This window comes from Cyprinus carpio, chromosome A8 (assembly GCF_018340385.1).
Source record: "Cyprinus carpio isolate SPL01 chromosome A8, ASM1834038v1, whole genome shotgun sequence".
Taxonomy (NCBI): Eukaryota; Metazoa; Chordata; class Actinopteri; order Cypriniformes; family Cyprinidae; genus Cyprinus; species Cyprinus carpio.
This window is the reverse complement of record NC_056579.1, coordinates 2,905,133-2,922,972: the sequence shown is the minus strand read 5'-3', so window position 1 is coordinate 2,922,972 and position 17,840 is coordinate 2,905,133. Positions and strand designations below refer to the sequence as shown.

The 17,840-nt window shown below is 32.7% G+C and overlaps 1 protein-coding gene across 1 annotated transcript in view; it reads right to left on the bottom strand.

The window, feature by feature from the left end:
* The window catches only part of gcn1 (GCN1 activator of EIF2AK4), a 48,791-nt gene that overhangs the window by 8,735 nt on the left and 22,216 nt on the right, over positions 1–17,840 (bottom strand). Inside the window, 24 exon segments of the mRNA XM_042761615.1 lie at positions 2–199; positions 1,086–1,229; positions 2,510–2,602; positions 3,300–3,461; positions 3,541–3,705; positions 4,909–5,124; positions 5,273–5,390; positions 5,475–5,617; positions 6,861–7,057; positions 7,194–7,332; positions 7,411–7,479; positions 8,391–8,611; positions 8,742–8,921; positions 10,300–10,414; positions 10,678–10,780; positions 11,443–11,467; positions 11,847–12,093; positions 13,064–13,258; positions 14,022–14,187; positions 15,304–15,374; positions 15,616–15,805; positions 17,146–17,288; positions 17,361–17,504; positions 17,596–17,672. Coding sequence (XP_042617549.1) covers positions 2–199; positions 1,086–1,229; positions 2,510–2,602; positions 3,300–3,461; positions 3,541–3,705; positions 4,909–5,124; positions 5,273–5,390; positions 5,475–5,617; positions 6,861–7,057; positions 7,194–7,332; positions 7,411–7,479; positions 8,391–8,611; positions 8,742–8,921; positions 10,300–10,414; positions 10,678–10,780; positions 11,443–11,467; positions 11,847–12,093; positions 13,064–13,258; positions 14,022–14,187; positions 15,304–15,374; positions 15,616–15,805; positions 17,146–17,288; positions 17,361–17,504; positions 17,596–17,672 — 3,521 coding nt within the window.

The following is a 17,840-nucleotide window of genomic DNA, read 5'->3' as shown; positions in this document are numbered from 1 at the left end:
TGAGGCCGGACAGCAGTATGCGTGTGTGAGCGCTGTAGTCCAGCCGTGTCCGAGAGAAGTACCCGTTGAGGATGGTGACGGACGCCTGCCTCAGCCCAGCGTCTGCTCCTCGCGTGGCCTCCAGCAGGTCCTCGATGATGATTCTCTGGCCCACTTCATCCTCCACCGAGAGGATCACAGTCTGACAGTTGCTCAGCTCCTGCAGAAGACCAGAAACACCACATTTACACTCTCAGCCAATTCGGATTCCTAATCATTTCTGGGAAGAGCGTGTATATTACTAGTCAAAGTGTGAGAATTATTACAATTATTCAATGTTTTATAAAGAAGTCTCTTCTGCTCACAAAGGCTGCATTTATTTTGATCAAAAATATGGTAAAACTGGAAAATTGTAAAATATTATCCTAATTTAAAATAGCTGTTTTCTATGCAGATATCTGTTAAAATATAATTTATTGCTGCCATCAAAGCTGTATTTTCAGCATCATTACTCCAGTCTTCAGTGTCACACGATCTTCAGAAATTATTGCTGCTCAAGAAACATTTCTGATTATTATCAATGTTGAAAACAGATGTCCTGCTTCATTTTTTGTGGAAACCGTGATGCTTTATTTCAGAAATCTTTAACGAACAGAAAGTTCAAAAGAACAGCATTTGTTTGAAACAGAAAAATAAACATCATAAATGTCTTTACTCTCACTTTAGAACAATTTAATGCATCCTAGCTGAGTTTCAACTTTGATAATAATAAGAAATGTTTCTTGAGCAGCAAATCATCATATTAGAATGATTTCTGAAGATCATGTGACACTGAAGACTGAAGTAATGATGCTGAAAATACAGCTGCGCATCACAGAAATAAATTACATTTTACAATATATTCACATAGAAAAACTTTTTAAATCATAAAAGTATATCAAATTATAACTTTTTTTTATAGAATGTTTTTATTAAATAAATGCAGACATGGTTAGAAGAAGAGACGTCTTTCAAAAACATTAAAATATCTTAATTATTCAAATTTTTCTGAGCGGTAATGGATGCGTGATGCATCAATAGGAATGATTGACAGCTGTCGTGTTCACCTGCAGGCACTCCTCTGAGCCCAGCTTGTCTTTGAGAGAGGAGAGCAGCGCGGGCAGAATCACCCCGAGGTGTCGCGTCAGAGCGTCTCCCGCCACCGCAGACAGGAAGGCGAGGACACGCGTGTTTACAGGAGGAGCCGTCAGCTACAGGGGATAAAAATAAACCATTAAATAACACTATCTGGAATAGAGTTCAAACTCAACAGGTAAACAAGTGCAAGGAATATTCTAGTCTCAGTCTGAGACGCCCACAGATGCTATGATGCAGACTGCACACAGTAAAGGCAAGAGCTTTCTCAAAACAGCAAGATCCAATCTGATTGGCTGGCTTTATGCCATTCCCAACATTATATAATTTTGTTTAGTTGAAGTACTAAAATAACTGTTCACAGTGTGTGTGTGTGTGTGTGTGTTCACTGCTGTGTGTGTGCACTTTGGATGGGTTAAATGCAGAGCATGAATTCTGAGTATGGGTCACCATACTTGGCTGTATGTCACTCACTCACTCGACATTATCACGGCTTAGAATACAATGAAATATCGTGTGCCTTAATTATTCTGTGTAAGAAGCCACATCATCTCACAGAAGGATTTATTTTAAACACTCGACTGATGTTATGAAATTAGTTTGGAGTAAAAACATGTTATTAAATGCGGTATTTTTACGTGCTCTCAGATGGAGCAGCATTTAATACACAGATCAAAAGTCAACCTACTAGCCTAAAGTACTCATTTCAAAACCAAAAAAAACATCGTTGATTTCATAACCGTGCGATTATATCGTCTGTGATTATGAACGTGATTCTGCGTAGCTTGTCAGTGAACTACGGCTCTGTGTAGTAAATGCTGCTCCACCTGACAGCAGGTGATGGAGATTTACTACTAATCACAGAACCAGCTTTACTGACAAAATGTGCATGACAATCGCGATTGATCGCATTTGATTAATCATGCAGCCTAATATACTAATATAAATATATATGCATACTTTTTTTTACATTTAAATATATATATAAACTAATAAAAATGACAAAAACACAACAAAACGTGAAAACTGAAAATATCTAATTCAATATATTAACAAAACTATAATAGTATATCAATGGCAATACAATAACACTGGTATTGGGCACTTATAATAGGTGGCATAGGTTTATAGCAAGGTTTTGCAAGGTTTGTAAGATCAAACCTTTGAAACATCAAGGGATTAATCTTAGATACACAAAATTAAAATACTGTAAATAATTACAAACTATGGTTGGTCACTTTAAATGTCATTTTTCTAGCCTAAAGTAGTCATTTCTAAGCCAGAAAAAGCATTTAATTACGCTGACTTTGTTAGTCAAAAGTCTGGATATACAAACTTATAAATCTATGTTTTTGCACAGATTAGTTGAGAAAGGCCGCTAGTGAAGAGAACTCACCTTAGGCACCAGGTAAGGCAGGACAGATCGACTCTTCACAGCCATCACCTGTTTCAATCCATCCAGCGCAAACTCTGACGTCTCTTCATCCTCCTGCAACAAAAAGCCAAAAGTATGTTTTAATGCGTTTCACCATGCATACTGTTTTAAAGCAGACTGAGACGTAGAGAACTAAACTACTGTTCAAAAGTTTGGGGTCAACAAGATGTGTAAAATTTTCCAAAGCAGCAGCAAATCAGCATATTAGAATGATTTTTGAAGGATCATGTGAGATTGAAGACTGGAGTAATGATGCTGAAAATAAGTAACATTTTTGTATTACAAATTGTAGTAATAATCCACAATATTATGGTTTTACTGTATTTTTGATCAAACAAATGCAGCTTTGCTGAGCACAGGATTCTTCATTCAAAAACCCATTAATTTACATTATCTTTTGTTTCTTAAAAAGGCAGTTCACCCAAAAATTACAATTCTGTCATCATTAACTCAACCTGTATGCATTTCTTTCAGCTGCTGAACACAAAAGATGACATTTTGAAGAATGCTGGTAACTGAACAGCTGCCGGTAGCCATTGACTTCCACAGTACGGAAAAAAATACTATGGAAGTCAATGGCTACCGTCAGCTGTTTGGTTGCCCACCAAACTAACACAGGTTTGGAACAAGTTGAGGGTGAACTATATCTTTAATATTGTTTAATCGCTTATCAATTATTTAAATGTCTGATCTTTCTTTATATTCTCAACGATGCAAAGTAAACGCAGGGATTGTGGGAAGGAGGCCGCACCAGTTGTTTGAGAAGCATAGGCAGGATGTCGTCGAGGGCCTGGTGACCGATGGTGGTGTGGAGCTGCTCGAAGGTTTTGGCAGCCGCTTCACGAACCTCCTCTAGAGGATCACACAGGGCCTTACGCACGGTGGGAACCAGAGACTCGGAGAACACCAGAACCTGACACAAAAACACCGCTTTACCACGAGGATGTGAACAGAAGGAACCCGCTGAGCATTATTTATCAGCTGCAACTCACTGCGTCTTTGCTGGTGGACTTCATGATCTCGCTGAGGCCGATACACACGCCCTGCCTCTCGTCGCTCTTATCCGAGCGCAGACCCTCCTCCAGGATGGGAATGATTTCAGGCAGGATCTTCTCACCTAGTTTCTTCACCAGGTCACCTAAAGTACGAGCGGCGATCTGGAGCAGAACAGACAGAAAACACAGACGTTAATGGAGGCATTGAAGTTTTTCTTAGAAACACGGACTGATCCATCATCCATACTTTTTTCAAACCATTTTTAAATAGTATTTAAATATTAATTATTTTAAATATTTAATATTTAAATATTAAAAAAAGTATACATTTTCATTAACAAATACTTTATCAATTTATTGTGACAATATTAAGTATTTAAATAAACAAACATTATTTTAAATATGATTACAATCTATTATTTTTCTTAAATATTAACAACGTAAACATTTTCTTAATATTTATATAAATATTTTCTCAATGTATTAAGAAAATGTCTTAGTTTTCTCAAGTAAATATTAAGAAAATAAATTAATTTCTATAATAATAATAATATGCCATTACAAAAATTATTTTCGTAAATATTAAGTAGACATTTTCTTAATATTAAAATTAACAAACACTAATTTAAGAATTTTTTTTTTAATATTAATTATAATTTATAAAAAAATATTTATTAACAAAGTTAACATTTTCTTAATATTAAAATAAACATAAGGTGCATTATAAATAAAATTTATTATTATTATTATTAAATGTTTTCTCAATTTATTAAGAAAATCCATTTCTTAACATTTTCTGAAATATGAAGAAAATAAACATTAATTTAATAGTAATTACTATAATAATGTGCTATTACAAAAACTATTTCTTAAATATTAAGTAGATGTTTTCTCAATATTAAAATTAACAAATATTTACTTAATTCATAATTTAAAAAGTTTTCTTAATATTTGTTTTCTTAAATTTAAACAATGATAATTTTATTTAGAAATTAGAGTGTTAGATAATTTTGATTTCATGTTGATATTAAACTGTTTAAACAGTTTTAACAATTCAGCGGTTTAGGTTGAGCTTCTTGATATTCAACGTCATTACTGTATTTTATTCCTCAAAATCTAGTAAAAAAAAAAAAATTATTAAAATAATAAAGAATAAATAATAAACATGTAAAAATAATAAATCATAATAAGACATTAGAGCACAATTATTATGATACTAAATACACACTGCTTTCCAACCGACATAAAACTCCTACTACAATTCTGATGTAGCTGCTAAAATAGAAACAAATTTACAAAAATCTAAAATGCATCTTTTGAAGGCCACAAAAATCAAAAGGGACTGTAGTTGGCTGTTGGCTGTACCGTTCTCTTGTCTGGGCAGGTGGAGGCCAGGAAGCCCAGCAGCAGAGTGAAGAGAGTGGGCAGGATTTCTCGTAGCGTTCGCGGCGTGTTCGACACCACGATCTTCCACACGTGAAGAGACGCCTGTCTCACCACCAGCTGTGTGTCTGAGCGGCCCATGTAGAGCCCAGAAAGCACACGGTTACGTCTCTCCGGGCCCAGTGCTCCAATAATGGCCTGGGGAAATTTATTAAAAACACAACATTTACACTCAAACTTTCCTAGAACAAAAGCACAACAGGAAGTGAGGGATGTAGTTTACTCTTCTACTGAAAGCTCAGCCGTCAGACCCTGTCCTGAATGTACAAGCCCTGTGGTCTGTTACCTTATTCGACTGGGTCGTGCCAAAATTGTCATCCTCGGATGCCGTCTCTGTTGTCATCTTTCCCGTTACCCCGGAGATATGGAACAGCAGGTCGCCTAGCAACTGCACCGAGCTGAATCTAAAAGAAAACACAAACACTCCGCATCAGCATCCATCACTATGACAACGTCTCTGAAGTGATGGAAGGCCCGACGTGAGGTACCTGATCCTCCAGAGGTTGTCAAACAGGCCCTGCTCCAGCTCTGGCAGCAGCAGAGCGATGGCCGTCTCGGCGTACATGCTGATGATGCGCTGGCCCGCACGCAGGGCCGTGTCTCGCACGTACTCGTTCTCATCGGCCAGAGCCTGAACACACACACAATCATCAATCTTACTCAATCTAACAGACCATCTCTGTTTATATATATATATAAAATTACTCAATTTTAAATTGATCTATCATTGAACAATAAACAGAAAAATCACTGAAAAAAAAAAAATAAAATTAAACTAACAAAATAAATATTTTCTAAAAAAAATCCCATCTATAATATAAATAAATATTCCTTCTATAATATAATATCAACAACTGGACGAATCGCTGAATATATAATGACAAAAAAAAAAAAATTATTTTGTTTTTTTAATGTTTTAGAAAGAAGCTAATACTCACCAAGGCTGCATTTTTTAAAACAAAAGTGTAATAAAAACAGTAAAATTTGTAAATATTATTACAATTTAAAATAGTTGTTTTCTATGTGAATATGTTGTTAAAATATAATTTATTTCTGTGATGCGCAACTAAATTTTCAGCATCATTACTCCAGTCTTAATTCCTTCTCTCAAATAAAGATTGTGCAAATAAACAATTTATTTTCTTATTATTTATCATAATTTACATTAATTTATTAATTTGTTTAATAATAATTAAAAGAAATAATCATTTGTTTAATCATTTATTATTAAGAAAAAAATTTTCAACATTTATTTTCTTAAATATTTAGAAAGTAAACATTTTCTTACAGATTCTCATAAATTTATTTTTCTAACTCAAACTTTCAAACTTTTCGAGCTCATATTCTTATGAGTAATTTATAATTAATATTAATAATAATTTATTATAACGAAATACATTTCTTAACATTACTTGAAGAAAACAAATATTTTTGTTGTTTAATAATAATTTATTATTAAGAAAATAAATCTTAATTTTTATTTTCTAGAATGTTAAGTAAACAGCCTCTTAATATTAAAATAAATATTTAATAATAAATATATTTTAATAAAAAATATATTTTAATAAAAAAATTATTTTCTTAATATTTTTGTTGTTAAATATTTTAATAAAAAAATTATTTTCTTAATATTTTTGTTGTTTAATAATAATTTATTATTAAGAAAATAAACCCCCAAAAATTAAAAAAATTATAAAATTTAAAAAAAAATACACATCCAATAAAAAATAAAATAAAAAAAAAAAAATAAATACTTAATTCACAATTCAACAGTTTACATTAAACTTCTCGAGCTCATATTCTTGAATTTGAAAATGCAGGAGAAAGATAACCAATGTGAAATGATTTAAATACATTCAGTCATGCAGTCTTACCTTGAGGATGCAGGGAATGATGGGACCCACATACGGGGTGAATTTTTCCCCGAAGGTCAGAGGGAGGTAGATGAACATCATGATGTATCCGTCTCTGACGTGAGAGGCGATGTCCACCTTACTGGCCGTCTGAACCACGTCTGGCATCAGTTTATCCAGCTTCTCCACACCTAACGCTGCCATCACCTCAGCCAGACCTGAGAGACGGAGATAAAGAGGAATAAAGCACAACATTAATACAGTAAAGTAGAAGGACAAACACGTATGGAGGTGTAATAGGAGTGTGCTGCAGCTCTCTGCTGCCCTCTAATGGTGCAGTAAAGGTTCTCTCACCTTGAGCGGCACCGGATCGGTCCACAGAGCTCTGCTCCGACGCCAGCGTCTCCATGAGCCACGGCAGCAGATCGTCGAAGCAGGACTCGCCCATTCCCTTCACCATAGCACCCAGAGCCTTAGCAGACACGGTCCGCACCTGATGGACAGACATGTATAACACAGTTAATGCCTGCTGGCTTCGAGAGCTCCCACGGATCAGTGCGGCTGATATTACCTCAGGCACAGGGTCCAACAGAGACGCTTTGAGTCCTGGAACCACGCTGGGCAGATACGGAGACAGATCCTGCAAACAAATACAACACATAAAACCATATTAAAACAAGGAGCCACTTTCGGTTACAGAGATTTTCCACGTTTAAGAGGTGATCTCATCTAAAATTACGGTCAAAAATGCCTAAAGTGGCTTACAGCTTTTATAAAAACTTTTTTTGTCCTAGTAATATTTTTCTGTTTGTTTGCATTGACTTTTTTGACTCTACGCACCTGAAGCAAAAAGATTTTACTTATTTGAAGCGCAACAATTTCTTCTAGTATATTTATTCTAAAAACATTTTACAAAGATAATTAAAATGAACAATTCTTCCTTGACTGCAGGCTGTATATGGATGCTTAAGACACATTATTTGGTAAACAATACATTAAAATAGTAATAGTTTTGTGAAATATTGTGAAATATTAGCAATTAGTAATACTGTGAAATATTATTTATATATGATATAATATAATATCAACAACTGGACGAATCGCTGAATAAATAATGATAAAAAATAAAATTGTATTTTGTTTTTTTAATGTTTTAGAAAGAAGCTAATACTCACCAAGGCTGCGTTTTTTAAAACAAAAGTATAATAAAAACAGTAAAATTTGTAAATATTATTACAATTTAAAATAGCTGTTTTCTATGTGAATATGTTGTTAAAATATAATTTATTTCTGTGATGCACAACTGAATTTTCAGCATCATTACTCCAGTCTTCAGTGTCTCCGAATGGAAGGTTTAAAAGAACAGCATTTATTTTGATTTATTGTGTCTTTACTGTCACTTTACTGTTACATTTGTTTATAAAAATGTCATTTGAACTTCATAACACCAGCTTAGGTGGAAAAAGGAACCAGAAGTTATCAACCTGTTATAGCGCACAATATTTAGGACATAGAACAGCACGGTTGTAATTACGTCAGTATCCTTCCTACCTTCTGGTCGGTGAGTGAGTACATGTTTCCGATGATCTGCGCGGCCATCTTGCGTGTGTCGGTGGAACGGTCCTGAAACGCTCTCTGGACGATGGGCATGATCAGAGCCAGAGACGGAGCGTCGATGAAGTGCACAAACTTTGTGTCCAGCAGCGTTTGCAGGCAGTGATGCGTCCTATGAGACGGATCGGTCAGAGCGTCCAGCAGGATGGGGGTGATCGCTGCCAAATTCACAAAGTCAGTTCAGTAACTGAGTATGTATGGTTCAAACCTTTCACGCTTCCATTAAAGCCCCACTGTGCCACACCTCCCACTCAATCAAAAAAGCATTTAAGCATTAATACTGCATACCCAGGATCTCAGGGTTGCGGATGACGGAGCCGATCTGTCGGAGCGCTTGCTGACCGGCCTTCTGCACCTTCACGTGAGAGTCGGTCAAAACCTCCGTCAGTTTGGGAACGATGTTCGGCAGACATGAGGACAGCTGCTTAGGAGCGCAGTACGCCATCGCACCCAACAACTCCACTGACCCTACAGACACAGCAGAAAGAGCATTACAAATGACCGATAATGATTAATAAAAAAATCTTATAACAAAACTATAATTATATATATATATATATAGAATATCATATATAATATAATATATATATCTATATATCTATATATATATATATATATAGATATATATATATATATACACACACACACACACACACACACACACATAATTAAAAATATTATAAAAATAAAATACAAACAATAATTAAAATAATAATGTAATAAAAATACAAAAATAATAAAATAATGATCTGCATTACCATGTGAAACAGTGATCATGACTAATAAAAAAAATCATAATCAATTAAAACAAAAAACATTAGAATGGAAAATAATAAATCATGCAAAATATAATATGTAAAAAATAAAATCAATAAATTAAAACAAAAATACTACAAATAATAAATTAAACAATGCTATGCATTTTCATGTGAGACAATAATAATAATAAATATAATTATATTAAATAATAATTACAAAAAACTATAAATATAATAATTAATTAAAATAAAATATACTAAAATATACAATAATACAATAATAATTTAAATAAATATATAATATAATAAAAATAAATAATTGAACAATAATAATAATTTAAATATATATATATATATATATGCTAATATAATAAAAAATAAATAACTGAACTGTTTGGCATTACCATGTGAAATGTATAATTAAAAAAAATAATTATAATTTAAATAAAATATACTATAATAAAAAAACAGTAATTAAAAAAAAAAAAAAAAAACAGTAATTAAAACAAAACAAAAAAACAGTAATGAAAACATAAAACAGTAATCACACCTTCAGCAAAAAAAAACCCCTACACAATACAAACAAAAAAAAAAATAGCTCCACAATTAAACAAATCAAATCTAAAAACAAAAACAACAATTAATGACGACAAAATAATTAAAAATTCAAATTGCAAATAAATCGTTCAAAGTCCACTTATGTTATTCTGCATGCTTATGATGCGTTTTTTTCTTTCTACAAGTTATATTAAGGGTTTTTCCATTGTTTTAGTATAACATTATGATACCATTCATATTTTTACTTTTTTATAAATTAAAGAAGAAACCAATCTGAAGTGTATTTGACATTTGATGCTTAATACTACAGAAAAGCACTGAAAGTTTTTCAGTTAGAGTGTTTTGAGCTTATTTCATATAAAAATATGGCATGCAGTTGCATCAAACAATGGCATAAACATCATTCAATGTAAATTGTGATAATCATAATTAATAATCGCAATTACAATTTAAAGGGAATAATCGACAATTATGATTTTTGTCATAATCGTGCAGCCCTACAAAAAACTATTTTGCATCCCAAAGCGGACCTGCTTTGGTTCTCCAGGACTCCTCCTCCAGAGCCATCAGCAGAGACGGCAGCACCAGCTTCACGCCGTGAGCGCTCAGATTCCTCATCACAGCCTTAGCGCAGTCATCCGCCGCCTGACACACAGCAAACCATCATGCAACATCTCAAAAGACAGATGCATTCATCACAGCCAGTCAAAACATGTCTGATGTTTAAAGTATGTAATGTATGGCAATGCAGGATTTTGGACCAATGAGATTTCACTGTGGGCGGGGCCACCCTGTGCAACAGGATGAATTTAAATACTGTGGCTGGTTAGGTTAGGGTTATAGAAAATGACCATCTGGTTATGATGTGCGCAAAAAAGTATAAAGTATAAAACAAAAAGTGTTTGTACCTCTCTGACGTACTGGTTCCCATCACCAAAACAGAGCAGCAGGTGAGGAAGGACGTGAACCACGTATGGCTCAAACAACTTCCCCAGCATGTTACCAACACATCTCAAATAGCAAACAGGCTCTTAAAAGTAATTTTAACATCCTTGCATGTTTTTTCTTTCTTAAATTTGCATTTTTCTTTCTTCACTCTGCATTCATTATTCATCATTCTTAAATTTGCATTTTTCTTTCTTCACTCTGCATTTTTTATTCACTAACCCTCATCAACCAAAACAAAAACACAAATAGAAAGACAGAATTATTGGGAAAAAAGTAGGGAACAGGAGCGGCGCACAAGCTAGACTCGAACCCGCTTCACCCACATGAGCACCACAACTCATGCCCCGGCTCAAAAGAGGTTGAATTTATTTTTCGTTATTTTGTTATCGTGCATCTTGATTAAATTTATCATCACTTGCTCACTTCATATGCATTGTTGTTTTGATTTGAGTTTAGTTTTAGTCTAGTGTGTCTTTGTTCTGTTTTAATTTTATTTTATTTTCTTATTTTCTTATGATTATTAAACACTGACATTTTAATTTTAGCTGAGTTTACTGATCTAGCTGGCTAAACTATTTTTAAAAACTGAGTTTACTGATCTAGCTGGCCATGTCTGAGAAAGAAAGAAAATATTTTTTAATTATTAGATAAATTACATATACATATATGACCCTGGACCACAAAACCAGTCATAAGGGTCTATTTTTTGAAACTGAGATTTATACATCATCTGAAAGCTGAATAAATAATCTTTGCATTGATGTATGGTTTGTTAGAAGGACAATATTTGTCAAGTATTTCAATATCTGGAATCTGAGGGTGCAAAAAAATCTAAATACTGAGAAAATCATCTTTAAAGTTGTCTAAATGAAGTTCTTAGCAATGCATATTACTAATCAAAAATGAAGCTTTGATATATTTATGAAAAATCTATAATTTTGACCCATACAATGTATTTTTGGCTATTGCTACAAATATACCCCAGAGACTTAAGACCGCTTTTGTGCTCCAGGGTCACATATATTAAAAAAATATTTATTGTTTTGCATATATTATTTGGCATGCCAATAAAGCCCACTAAACTGAAAGGGATCTCATTAGTTGGCTATCAGTTTTCAGCTCTGCTCACCCTCTCTGCGTCTGGAGTTCTTCTTGTCCTGGATGGCGTCGGTCAGAGTGCTCATGATCTCCTGCTGTTTGAGAGACAGGATCCCCAGGCCTTTGACCAGCCCGGCCAGTCCGTACGCGGCTCCCTTCCTCTCGGCGTATTTGTCGCTCTCCAGCAGGAGCTGCAGGAGCTTCCGCACCATCCCGCCGGCGTCCTCCTTTATAGCAGGAACCAGAGGAGGAAGACAGCTGGCCACCGACTCCTGGACCTGAGGACGGCCAGAGACAAGCTCGTTAATACCAGGAGTAAACTGACCACAACTAACCTAACCTCTGAAATCCTTTTTGTTTTAATGGTTAAATTTAATATTTATAATCAAAAAAGCATGTCTGATAAAAACAATTTCATTTATTTTTTTTAAAGTTTAACAAAAATAAAAATTTTATCAAATAAATTCATAAAAACAATTTCATTTATTTTTTTTTAAGTTTAACAAAAATAAAAATTTTATCAAATTAATTCATAAAAACAATTTCATTTATTTTTTTAAAGTTTAACAAATAAAAATTTTATCAAATTAATTCATAAAAACAATTTCATTTATTTTTTTAAAGTTTAACAAAAATAAAAATTTTCTCAAATTAATTCATAAAAACAATTTCATTTAACAAAAATAAAATTTTTATCAAATTCATAAAAACAATTTCATTTATTTTTTTAAAGTTTAACAAATAAAAATTGTATCAAATTAATTCATAAAAACAATTTCATTTATTTTTTTTAAAGTTTAACAAATAAAAGTTTTATCAAATGAATTCATAAAAATAAGTTCATTTATTATTTTGTTTTACAATATTGGGGCCCTATGAAATGTTTGTTTCTAGTTGGTAGTGATCAGAAGTACATCTCAGAACTGATGTGAACATGTTACATTTTGTAAATGATAAATAATATATCAGTTATATCTGTATATTTGTTTTAAAATCATGTAATAATTCAAAAACGATTAAATCTCAGTTAATAAATAATTCATTACCCAGTTCATAAGTACCACCAGAACTAATCAAAGCTTTATTCAACTGTCAGTAAGTCAGCTGAAGGTTAATCATTAAAGTAAGATGACCAAAAAAAAAAAAAAAAAAGGTTTTAAAATACTAAAACTAAATTAAAATAAAAAAATAGGGAAAAACTCATACTGGATGGATGTTAATATCAGCAGACACACAGAAGGAGCTGACCTGCTGTGAGGGAGTGGACAGGGCTGTGATCAGCTTGGCCACGATGGGTTTGACTTTAGGGTCGCTCTTGTCCAGATGTTTGGCCAGTGAGCCCATGAGGATGACCACGCTCTGCCGCACCGAGTCATAGTTAGCATCCTGCGGCGCGTTCTTCAGAAACTCCTCAAACACGGGCAGCAGCGAGTTCACACTATCCTGAGAGACAAAAACCAAGTCATGTTTAGTATTATTTATACACCATTATAATTTTATTTAATATTTTAAATGAGCTTTTATTGTTTTTAATTTTTAGTTGAATGTTTTTGCTTTATTTATTCTTTTTAATATTACTATTTAGGTTTCATTTCTTTTTAATTCACTTAGTTTTAGTTCAGTTTTTGTTATTCAGTTAGTAATTTTAGTGCTTCAGTTTAAACTTTCAAATTTCAGTTTCTAATTACCATTTAGTTCAAGTTTATCACCTATTTTAGTATTAATTAATTTTTTTGTAAATGCATATTCACTTGTGCATTATTTTTTGTAAATGTGCATTACCTGGTGAAATATAATATTTTTATTTCATTTATAAAAATGCATATTCACTTTAGGAATGTTAATTATTTTAGAAGGCAAAATATTGTATTTTAATTTTCTATTATTTTGCAAGAATGCATATTCACTTTAGAAATGTCAGTTTTATTATCTGGTGAAATGTGTTTTTTTTTATTTTTAGTAATTCTGTTATGTACCCCCCCCCCCCACCTTTTTATATTACTATTTAGATTTAAATTCTTCTTATTTCAGTTTTAGTTCAGTTTTACATTTATCAATTATAAATCTTAAACCTAAAATCTCAAACTTCAAAATTCCAATTTCTAATTTTCATTTTAAGTTTTCCACCTAATATTTATTTGTAATTTTTGCTCCAGCTTGATTTCAGATAACACATGTGTTTAATAGTTTGGGCTGGATGGAGCACCTTGCCGTGTGTGTTGAGTGCAGACAGCGCCGCGTCCAGCATGCAGCGCCGCACCTCCACGTGTCTGTCGTTCAGAGCGTCTGGCACAAAGAACAGGAAGAGGGGCGTCACCTGACTCTCATCCAGGAACTCAGCCAGTTTGTTGAGCGCCAGAGCGATGCCACACCTGCAGACAGGAAACACATCACTCACAAGCTCTGTCCCTGGAGGAAACTGATCGTTCAAACTCATGCCACGATCAGATAAACAAGCAAACTTTTTCTTGTTATAATAGTTCAATAATTTAAGGGTAAAAATAAAAACTATCAGCCAGCTGAAACTTAATAAAAACTAAAAAGTAGTTATGTTCAATAAAAAAAAAAAAAATAAATAAAAAAAAAAACTAGAATAAAAAACACAAAATAAAAACAATTTTATAATATAACTTTTTAATAATTCTGACATTTAATCTTTCTGACAAAAGATCATAAATAATCATAACTAAAAAACTAAAAATTAAACTAAACTAAAAAATAAAAAAGAAATAACTATATTTTTTGTAATAACCCTGATGTTGTCCAAATACATTATAAATATATTAAAATTAAATTGAAATCACAAAAAAAAGACAAATTTTCTAAACAGAGATAATTTTATAACTCTGACATTTCCACAGATGCCGTCCAAAGACATCAAAAATGAATAATTAAATAAAAACTAAAAATTAAGACTACAATGAAACCAAAAACAAAAAGCTAAATACAATAGAGAAGTTTTCCAAGTAACTATACTTTTTATAACAACTCTGACATTGCCACAGATGTTGTCCAATGATACCATAAATTAATAAATAAATGAATAAATAAAAACTATAAATGAAATAAAAAAACAACAAAAAACTGACTGAAATCAAAAACAGAAAACTAAAAATGAGAAATTTTCTAAATAACTATTATTTTTAACTCTGACATTGCCACAACAGTCGTCCAAAAAAATAACAAAAAAAAAATAAAAAAAAAAAACAAAAAAAATTAAATAAAAAAACGACAACAAAAAACAGAGACAGAAATCAAAAACAGAAAACTAAAAATGAGACATTTTCTAAACTATTATTATTATTATTATTAACTCTGACATTGCCAAAGATGATGCCCAAAGACATAAATGAATGAATGAATGAATGAATGAAAACTAAAAATGAAAAAAACTCAAAAACATAAAACGCAATTAAAAAATACAGAAACTTTCTACGTAACTTTAGTTTCTATAATAACTCCTGGAATCATGGGAAGCGTTCTCTCACCTGGCCTCCCATTGGTCAGGAGGAGATTCAGAAATGACGCGTCCCAGAGCGTCCAGAACCGGGGGAGGTCTCTGAACACACAGACATAAATCAAAGCCGTCCCATTCACTCACGCAAACCACAATCCACAACGACTCGCCTTCACAAGGACGGCCATTCAATTTTAAACAGTAAGGCAATGAATTAAAAATGACCGGCTGAATAATTTATGACAGTTAACACAACGGCATTAATGTCACAGATTAAACTCAGTCGTCTCTCTCTGGGAGGCTGCAGTCGTGATGACAGACTGATGTGGGGAGTGAGACTCACGTAGAGTTTCTGATGGTAGAGCTCAGTGAGCTGGGTCAGGACGGTGGCTGACTGCTCGCGGTACTGGCTGACGGCGCTGGACAGAGCCTCGGCCCCCGCCGAACGCACCGCCTCCTCGTGGTGGATCACGTCTTCAATCAGGAGCGCACAGAGTTCAGGGACCAGATCCAGACACAGAGCCTGCCAGAGTCTGAGATGAGACGAGACGCACTGCATGAGCAAGACTCACCACTGCACAACATATCAACTATAACATCCAGTTCTTTTATTTATACAAATACATAATTATCAATTATTTTAGCAGGTGAAATCATATATTTTTATTTTATTGTATTTTGACATGCATATTCACTTTATAAATGTAAATTTTAGCTGTTAAAATTATATATATATATATATATATATATACACACACACAATTGAAATTTGTAACGTGAACATGGATTTGTCGAAATAAAATAAAATGATCAAATTAATAAAAAAAATAAAAATAAAAAAATTATATATATATATATGTTTGTGTGTGTGTGTATATATATATATATATATATCAACAAATATATATATATATATATATATATATATATATATATATAAATATATATAAAAATATATATATATATATTATATATATATATATATATATATATATAATATATATATATATATATATATATATTTTTTTTTTTTTTTTATTAATTTGATCATTTTATTTTATTTCAACAATTCCATGTTCACCTTCCAAATTTCAATTATTTTAGCTGGGGTAACAATACGTCTTATTTTTGTTATTTAATTTACACAAACGCACATTCACTTTAGAAATATCCATAATTTTAAAAGGTCAAATAATGTATTTTAATTTCATTTTATTTTGACACATGCATTTTCACTTTAAAATGACAATTATTTTTGCTGGTAAAAGAATATATTTTATTTTCATTATTTACAAAAATCCATACTCTCTTTAAAAATGACCATTTTTTTAGCTAGTGAAATAATATTACTTTATTTACATAAATGCATATTCAATTTAGAAATATACATATTTTAGCAGGTGAAAATGTATTTTTATTTTATTTATTTTTTAATTTATTATTATTTATTTATTTATTTTTTTTACAAAAACACATTTTCACTTTACAATTGAATTTTATTTAATTTTATTTTGACACAAATACACATTCAGTTAAAAAAAAATCTCAATTACTTTAGCTGTTGAAACTAAGACAAATGTATATTCACTTTAGAAATGCCCACGCTTTTACTTGGTATAATAACGTATTATTTTACTGACACAAATGAGAAACATTATGAGAAAAGTTTGCTATAAAAATGATAGATTAACAGAAGTTCACATTCACAACCACACAGGAGTCCACATGATGAACCATTTATCAGATCCACGTTTTCAAAAACTTGTGTTGTTTTCTGCTGCGTGTCTGAGTTTGGAAAGCAACTTTAGCACCAACCAAACTCCCATCAGGACCTGCACCAGAAGCTGTTTGTGTGAAAATGTGCATGACTCACTTCTCCGCCAGAGCTCTGCCCTCCTCCTCCACATCAAATTTAGCCACCCACAGTCTCCTCAGCATCTTCAGACCGTTGGCGTCAGCGCTGTCGGTGGGTAACGCCAACACCATACCCAACAAGAGCAGACCCAACAAGACAAGCTCTAAATAAAATGATTAAAAAATATATAATAAATAAAATGCCATACGCGTAAGAAAGAGAAAGGCACTGACCCTGAGCGCAGCGTCTCTGACAGAGAAGCATGATGACAGTAAAGCCTCTAGCAGAGCGTCAATCTCAGGCTGTTCGGCGAGCGCACATCCCTCCTGCCCTCCAGCGCTGGCACACAGAGCCGTCAGACAGCCTGAGGCCAGCACCTACAACACACACACACACACACACACTCCATCACTACATCTCCTCAAACAGTGTGTGCATCTGAGCGCTGATCTGGATGCGAGTCTCTACCTGAAGACGAGGGGTGGACGTGCCGATCACTTTGGTCAAGCAGCATACCAAACCGGACTCAGCAACCATCTCCCGTCCTTTCACAAAAAAAAAAAAAAAACAAAAACAAACAGCCATCATTCATACATACAAAACTACATTTAATATATTATAATTTCAATAAGATAAAGCTACATTTTAATTAGTGTTTTTTTTTTAATATAAATGTCAATTTTAATCATTTTAAATTTAATATAAAAATTAAT